Below are 8,638 nucleotides of genomic sequence, written 5' to 3'. Positions count from 1 at the left end.
CTGGCAAGAGAGAATCAGGAGATAAGGAAAAGAGGAGGAGAGAGGATGAGAGGAGTGACTAAATGTAAATGGGTCTTAAAATGGGTCATTTACAACATTAGTTATGCGGTTGATACCAGGAGAGGGGTAGTTCTGCTTTTTCTGTTTGGGCAAAATGCCTTTCAGCAAGTTCGGTGTAGTGCCAGTCACTTGTGGTGAGGCAATTTGTGGTTCCTCCCCAATTCTGCATAGTTAGGCCCGAGGGACTTGCCACTCAGTCGTTTCAGCACTATGTGTGAAGTTGCTCAATTCGCAGAGAGGCGACACCTGCAGTCACTGTCGTCGTAGTGACAACGCTTTGCCTATGGTTGCAGATTTAGGCTCAGTTTAGGCTCACTCTCTCTTTCTTTTCTTTGTGTGTGTGTGTGTGTGTGTGTGTGTGTGTGTGTGTGTGTGTGTGTGTGTGTGTGTGTGTGTGTGTGTGTGACTCTCTTATCTTTCAGTATCAGTGGAGGGGAGCTGTTTGACTTCATCGCAGAGAAGGAGAACTTGACGGAGTCCGAGGCCATAGAGTTCCTCAAACAGATCCTGCAGGGAGTGAGCTACATGCACAGCAAACACATCTGCCACTTCGACCTCAAAGTACGCCCTCACAATGATCACACGCCATCTTCCAGTCCTTGTTCCCTCTGTGCCTTATTCCTGTTCTGTTCTCTTGGATATTATATACCACACCCACCATCTTCTTTCATTTCAGTTGTTTAATATGAAATATCAACATATTCTATTATATCTATGGCTTCACGTATGTTTTGCAGAAAGCTTCTAAAGCAGATAGCAGAGGTCTCTGTATTGCTTTGTAATGCTCTGTAATGCTTCCCTTTCTATAACATATATATGACTATGAATATATGAATATATAAGGGACTGTTTTGGTGACTTGGTCTAGTTTGTCTTGCTGCATGTAAATAGTTCAGAGTAGTATGTAGTATGTAGTATGTGTGGACATCAAACTTTGGTTAATTATTGTATTGATGAATGGTATTGTGTGTGTGTGTGTGTGTGTTTCCTCATACCTCTTAGCCAGAGAACATCATGTTGTCAAGCAATACCCTGCCCAATACAGATATCAAGATCATAGACTTTGGCATGGCCCACCGCTTCATCCAAGGGGAGGAGTACAGAAGCATGGGAGGCACCCCCCAGTACATAGGTTAGTGGTACAGTCCAGTCATCAACACATATACTTCTTCAGACAGATGTCAAAGTGTCTGAATTTGGTGTGTGTTTGTGTGAGTGTGTGTGTGTGTGTGTGTGTGTGTGTGTGTGTGTGTGTTCAAGTGAGTGTGTCCTGTGCTTGCAGCTAGCCAAGAAAATAAGGACAGGTCTGTTGGTTTCCATGGAGACAGTAGGGGTAGGAAATGACACTGCAATATGGGTTGGGAGGGAAATGAAGGGACAGGACCACAAATTGACCACAAATTGATTAGAAGTTACTGTTGGGAGGGGGGCACTGTGGCGCGAGCCAATAAGCCCCCCATTTACGGGCTACAATGCCCGCGGGGACACAGGTTTGATTCCGGCCTGTTGTCGTTTCCCGATCCTCTCCCCACCTCTCTACTCCTCCTCACTTCCTGTCCAAAATACTTCACTGTCCTATCCAAATAAGAGGCTAAAAAGACCATAAATAAATCTTAAAAAAAAGAAGTGACTATTGGGAAAACAGCACGATCAAAATCAACAGAGGTTAGATGCTTCTCTGACCAGATCTACAAATGAGCCTTTTTGAAAGGACAGCACTAAAGTTATTAGTTTGGAGTGTTGTGTGCAACCACAGTTAAGAGATTTTATCTTATTTTCAACACAATGGAATGTTTCCTGGTGCGCTCAAGTAGAGCTGAGGGGTGTTTCACAAAATTGGGTTTATCTTGAGTTCGCCAGATATTTGCTCTAACACCTGAAGTGGCACTTTTCACTTCTGTGTTTAAGACTTTGGGGGGGTTTCTGCTTTTACTCAGCAATTTATCTAAATCAGAAACCTTGCTTTGTGAAATAATCAACTGATATGCCCTACAGGAGAATCCACTGATTAAGCCACTTATTACGTCAGGGGAAATCAAATAGAGAAACTGTTTTTACTGTATCTATGAACAGCAAGAACCCTATAGATACAGCTTGTAGCACACACACATGCTTAACCCACACATGCTTACAGCAGAGATGAGTGAAGTGCTGTGAACTTTGCGTTTTTATTATTATTATTATTATTATTATTATTATGTATTATAGATATTTAAAGCCTCTCTATCCTCCCCTCTATTTAGTTGACACACTTTATTTAATCCTTTTATACATTTCTTTCTCTCTGTGATTCAGTGATTTAGTAACAAATTACTGTAATCCTTCATAATGTTTATTAGAGAGTTGGAGTAAGCAGATTTGACTTATAAAGTAACACCTTGGCATGAAAATAAAAACATTAGAATACACACATTACAGGAACACACTTTATTTTTATTTCCAAAGTCTATAAGCATTTTTTTTTTTTTTTAATTCAGTTTGCTACTTTTCAGATTTAAATGGTCACAGTGAATGCACCAGAGCGCGAGCGGTACAGAGCCCTCCATTAGGGCTGAGAACCAACAGCCAAAACAAGCTGGCTCTTGTCCCAGAGTGCATTGCACTTCTTTCAGTCCTGAACTGCCCGTCTTACCGGTTGATAGCAAAACTACACCTTTAAGTTGGAATAACACGGGACCACTGTAGCTATTTAGCAGCGATAGCAAAACTACACTTTTAAGTTGGAGAAACACGGGACCACTGTAGCTATAGTTTCAGTAGGAGTGTTATCCTTTATGGTTGTTCATCATCTGTTACTAACTACATTTAAATTAGACTAGGCTAACAGGATATTTGGTTTACTGCCATAAACACCCTCTTTCTTAGTGAGATCTAGAATGAATGAAATCCTTACAGGATATTTGGTTTACTGCCATAAACACTCTTTTTCTTACTGAGATCTGGAATGAATGAAATCCTTAACGACTTGCATTCTTTTTGGTTTGAGGTTGTGTTTGTTAAGCCCTTTGAGTTCCCCTTTTATTACGTTTGCTGTTAACGTCCCCTGTGTTTTCTCTCTCAACCGTTCTTTCTCTCCATCTCTCACTCTCTTAGCTCCCGAGGTCATTAACTATGAACCACTGAGCACAGCCGGAGATATGTGGTGAGCTCCACATAAACATGATCACACATGGACATAAGCACACACACACACACACACACACACACACACACACACACACACACACACACACACACATGCTCACACACACACACACACACCCACACATGCTCACCCACACATGCTCACACACACACACACACATGCTCACACACACACACACACACACACACATGCTAACAACACTCACACACACACACACACACACACACACACACATGCTCACACACACACATACATACATACACACACACACACACACACACACACACACACACACATACAGACACAAATACAGTCAGAGACTGTCACGCATGGATGCCACATTTTGCCTTTCCCTTGTGCTGTGGGCTATGACACAGACATGTTCCGACTCGATCTCAACAGCCCTAAAGATGTTATGAGTGTGTGAATGCATTTGCATATTAGTGAATATGTCCACCTTAATATGCCTATTTTAAGTTGACATGAATGCATAGATCTGTATTTGAGAGCATGGGATAAACTGAACAGTATTGGTTGGACAGTCAGATTCTGTTTTCACAGTATATGTCAGGCATATTTCTGTGTGTGTAAATGTGATGATGGATAAAATGGTTTAATTAAGGAAAGGGTGGCCTGATATGTTTTTATCCGGCACATTACTAAGCTCATTCCTCAGGCACTATTGGAAGAGTGTGTGTATTTTCTCTCTGTGGTTTTATGTAAATGTGTTCGTTTTTGGTTTTCTGTTTTCCAGGAGCATGGGCGTCATCACTTTTATTCTGTGAGTCTCCCTCCTCTCTTTCTCTTTCTCTTTCTCGCTCTCTTTCTCTCTCTATTTCTCTCTGTGTGTGTGTATGTGTGTATGTATTTATGTGTGTGTGTGTGTGTGTGTGTGTGTGTTTGGCATGTATGTGTGTTTGCATATGTGTGTGTGTGTGTGTGTGTGTGTGTGTGTGTGTGTGTGTGTTTGGCACCTATGTGTGTTTGGCATGTGTTTGTGTGTGTGTGTGTGTGTGTGTGTGTGTGTGTGAGCTCAGTGCCCCGTGGTCAAGTGTTCTTTTGCGCTGCTGAACACACAGTCCATGACTCACTCAGGGGACTCCATTTTAAACTATCAGACTCACAGAGGCTCGTCTGGCAGAGACCCCACCAAAACCAACATGGCTTTATTTGGGCCGTGTCCTTATGGGAGGATCTCACAAGGGGGACGTCTGGGTTCCTCATCCTCACCGAGGAAGCCTTGTTTCCTGTTTTCACGAGTAATGTTGATTCGAGATATGATTTGCAGCTGTACTGTTTCTGCTATTTGGACTGGTTGGAAGAAATGCTGGTGGTTTTCAGCATTCTCATTTAGACGAGGGACTATCAAAATACCTTCCAGTCCGAGGTTGGGTTTCTGGTTTGCAAACATTTACATCAGGATGTGCCCCAGTTCCAGCCTCCAGAGCAGTAGTAGGCAAATAGAGTCATATCACCCGGTCATATCCCTTCTGTGCATGTGTGTGTATATGCGTTTTCGTTATGAAACACGGCAAAAGATTGCAATGAGTTACTTAATTAATAGCAGCCTAAACATTTCCTCTTGTCAGTGTGAGTAAATCTTAACCCTGTCCAACACAACATAAGCATATGCACAGCATACAACTCCAGACAAGAAAGCAAGAAAAAGTAAGAAACCCTAGCTAACGCTAGCATGCAATAGCTAACGCTAAAAGCAAGAACTAGTCAAATTAGTGAAATGAAATCAGTAAAATCATCTGAACACCTGGATGCTACTACTCTTCCTCTATGTAGCACCTAAACACTGCAGTATGGCAAACGTGTTTTTTACAAAAAACAACCCCTCCTATTTTTCAGACTGAGTGGTCTCTCCCCCTTCCAAGGGAACACGGATGAGGAGACGTTACGCAACATTGTGGGGATGCTCTATGAGTTTGATGACTGCCACTTCAGCCAGACCAGCGCCATGGCCAAAGACTTCATCCAGAAGCTCCTGGTCAAGGCTCCAAAGTAAGGCCTCCTCTGCGCTTTTAGAAACACAAACCTGTGGTGATCTCTCACACACGTAAACAAAGATACACTCTCTCTGTCTCTCTCTCTCTCTCTCTCTCTCTTCCTCCCTCCCTCTTTTTTTCTGTCTCTCTCTCACGCTTGCTCTTCCTCTGCATTTTTAGGTAAACAGGTTGGTATATTATCTATGTATAGTGTTTATGTATTCTTCTTATCTCTCGGTTTACCTATCTCTGTAATTGGTTGTTTATCTGTGCAGTGAAAGGATGTCAGCTGAGGAGTGTCTAAATCACCCATGGATTAAGGTGAGGCATCGTGGGTAATGTAGTGGACTTAAGATGCTGTATGTATATTGAAAATTCTTTGTGTGTGTGGTCAGTATGAACAGTACCAGAGGTGTGGGTTTGTGCGTGTGTTTGTTTACGTGTGTGTGTGTGTGCATGTGTTTGTTTACGTATGTGTGTGTTTTTTGTGTATGAGTGTGTTTTTTTAGTGTGTGTTTGTGACAGCAATCATCCCATGATTTGTGATATACTCGGATATGTTCTATTCGCTTGACCTTTAATATCCTTTCTTAATTCCCCACCCCCCCTCCTGCTCTGTCAGCCTCTTACACGGACACAGGTTGCCAAAAGGAACCGTTCCTCCATCAACATGAGGAATTTCAAGAGATTCAATGCCAAGAGGAAATGGAAGGTGTGTATCTGTGTGTATGGTTTATGACATACATGGTGGTGTGTGTTCCTTTTGTACGTACGTATCTGTGCGAACCCGTACAGTACGTGATGTGGGGTGTGGGGTCAGCTATGTAATAAGGTAGGTATCTTGCTTCCTCTCAGCTGTTTGCTGTGTTTAGTTTAAAATTTGAATTGTGTGTGTTGTAGTTGTTGTTTTAAACGTTCCTCTGGCTTGTATGGCTAACCAGGTGCTTTGGCCATGTTTTGAAATGTAAGACAACCCTTTAAGAGACAAGCAGAAGGACTGCCTAGAGAACAACTTCGATTCCAATTTTACTCAGGCTCCGTTTTTGGTCCCTCTGCAGAAATGACTCATCCTCACCCAGCAGGCTTGCGTTCATTGAGAGCCACCTGCTGGTTGTTTGTTGTACTGCACTCATTTAGCCATCACTTACCCAGCCAAATGACAAAATGCAATTTTTTCAAATGTTTCTGTTGTGTCTCTCCTTGCTTTGTTTCCACCCTTCTCTTCCCACCCTTTCTCTTTCTTTCCCCTCTCACTGCTATCCTCATTCCCATGTAGATGTCCTATAACATGGTGTCAGCCTGTAACCGGCTTTGTCGTCTGCAGCTGCATTGCAAGACTAGTGCCTTGCAGGATGAAGAGCTGGTGAGAACCCCACCCCCCCCACCCCCAAAACACACTCTCCCCCTTTACCTTTGCAGGCCATTCACTAAAACCTCTAGAGTTTTCCAGTTCACACACCCATCTATATTTTTTGAGTTTTCCTGTTCACACACCCATCTATATCTTTTAGTTTTCCTGTTCACACACCCATCTATATATTTTAGTTTTCCTGTTCACACACCCATCTATATTCTTTTGTATTCAGTCAAACACCTGTACTCCCCACTCTGCACTCCAGTCTGTAATCCCTGAGGATGAAGAGTTGGTGAGAACCCTCCCCACCCCTGCTCAAACCCCCCGCACAAACCTCCCGCTCAAACCCCCCGCACAAACCCCCCGCTCAAACCCCACGCTCAAACCCCACGCTCAAACCCCCCCATTGCTCAAACCTCCCGCTCAAACCCCACGCTCAAACCCCACGCTCAAACCCCCCGCTCCAACCCCACGCTCAAACCCCCCACGGCTCCAACCCCACGCTCAAACCCCACGCTCAAACCCCACGCTCCAACCCCCTGCTCTTGTTTTCATTGTAGAATTCTTATAGGTTTCATATAAGAACCTGTAATGAAGGGTTTCACTGAGAACCTTTGAGGGTCCGTATCAATTATTTTCAAGTGTGCATATATGTGTATGAATATTTCAAGAATCAGTTTTTATAGACAGCTGTTAAGATGGTATGAACTTTTTATTGCACAGTTTAATGAAAAGCTGTTAAGATGGTATGCACTTATTGGAGTGTTTGGTAATTGAGGGTAATTGTAAAAGACGAAAATGCGGAAAACTAAGTAATCGTCAACCTATACTTCAGTCAGTCTAACAGAAATGATGTTAAGTCAGAGAGAGCACTCTGGGGAGCCATGAGGGGAAGGGTCAGTTCACACCGGAGACAGGAGACATGACTCTGTGTGTGTGTGTGTGTGTGTGTCCTCTTCCCCTCCAGAGACAGTGTGAAAGCGACCAGGAAGAAAGCGAGACCAAAACCTCATCGCTCCTCCGCCGCAGACTCAGCAGCAGTTCCTAAAGCCACCAGTGGGGGGCAGATTTGCCTTGTCCCGCACCGCAAATACTGACCAGTAGATGGAGCAAGAGGGACCCAGACCGGAACCTCCATTCTCCGACTGCAGACCCTACCTGCAGAGTGCCCGCTGGCATCGGCTCAGCTAGATGAAACACAACGAGGAGATGGGGTGAACGTTCCCTGCAAGCTGCTTATACATATCAGCATAAAAAAAACATTTCCTCAATCGCCAAACGCTTGTTCTTGTTCACGTTCACTTTTAACCTCTAACACCGCAGCTGAATATGATGCGTTAGGATGTCAAAGAAGAGTGCTATCAGTTTCTTGATAGAGCGTGAGTTTTACAGTCCAGTCAGGACAGCTGGCTCTTTTCTTAAAGGCAACAGTCCAACAGATGTGAGGAAGTTCCTCACAGCAGTGCATGAGCTTAATATATCTCCCCTGAAGAGGAGACATTAATAGATGTCCATTTCAAGGAGAGCCCCTGTATTTCCTGAATGATTTTGAGTCTAGGCTAACTGCTAGTGTTCAATGACTGTCTCGAAGAAATGCATGTTTCTGGCATGCTAACCTTAGCTGTTAGGGTAGTCTGTTCTATAGATATGCATATATGTTTTTTTCATGGGTGCTGGTGTGAGCTGTAGTGTGGCCTGTAGCTGGGTCTTGGGAGATTCATAGGAAGGGTTAGCTGAGCGACAAAATGAAGACTTCTGGATACTCTTGTCAGTGAAGGTGAAGGATAGTACCACTCCAGCCTGTGAACAGAGACTTCGGCACAGAAGATTCCAGATCCCCAATTTGAAAGGAATCACCTGCCTGAGTGAATGAAGATAAGATAAGAACGGGGATGCTGGAGGAATTTGAGTACTCACTGTGAAGATGTTTGTTCAGAAAAACCCCACTGGAGTTGCTCACTGGATATGTCAGTCTTGCAACCCACAGATGTCTTTTAGTAGAGGGGGTTGAATGCTTTTATACAGAATGATAACTATTCAGTCAGACTGATGTCTAATAGGATTCAGTGGGGTTGATTTGACTCC

General features: G+C 43.5%; 1 protein-coding gene across 2 annotated transcripts in view; it reads left to right on the top strand.

Annotated features, from left to right (window-relative positions):
- LOC122131147 (death-associated protein kinase 2-like) overlaps positions 1 to 7,821 on the top strand; it is an 18,866-nt gene extending 11,045 nt beyond the window's left edge. Inside the window, exons 4-13 of one of the 2 annotated variants that reach the window (XM_042706061.1) lie at positions 483 to 621; positions 1,063 to 1,192; positions 3,154 to 3,202; positions 3,960 to 3,986; positions 5,063 to 5,215; positions 5,475 to 5,520; positions 5,822 to 5,911; positions 6,476 to 6,562; positions 6,786 to 6,845; positions 7,521 to 7,821. In XM_042706061.1, coding sequence (XP_042561995.1) covers positions 483 to 621; positions 1,063 to 1,192; positions 3,154 to 3,202; positions 3,960 to 3,986; positions 5,063 to 5,215; positions 5,475 to 5,520; positions 5,822 to 5,911; positions 6,476 to 6,562; positions 6,786 to 6,845; positions 7,521 to 7,601 — 862 coding nt within the window. In that variant the 3' untranslated portion in view covers positions 7,602 to 7,821. The remainder of the gene's footprint in view (positions 1 to 482; positions 622 to 1,062; positions 1,193 to 3,153; positions 3,203 to 3,959; positions 3,987 to 5,062; positions 5,216 to 5,474; positions 5,521 to 5,821; positions 5,912 to 6,475; positions 6,563 to 6,785; positions 6,846 to 7,520) is intronic. The other variant, XM_042706062.1, reaches the window with a different exon arrangement.
- The last annotated feature ends 817 nt before the right edge of the window (positions 7,822 to 8,638 follow it).

The sequence above is a fragment of the Clupea harengus genome, unplaced genomic scaffold (genome assembly GCF_900700415.2).
Source record: "Clupea harengus unplaced genomic scaffold, Ch_v2.0.2, whole genome shotgun sequence".
Classification (NCBI taxonomy): domain Eukaryota; kingdom Metazoa; phylum Chordata; class Actinopteri; order Clupeiformes; family Clupeidae; genus Clupea; species Clupea harengus.
This window is presented reverse-complemented; position numbering and strand designations above follow the sequence as displayed.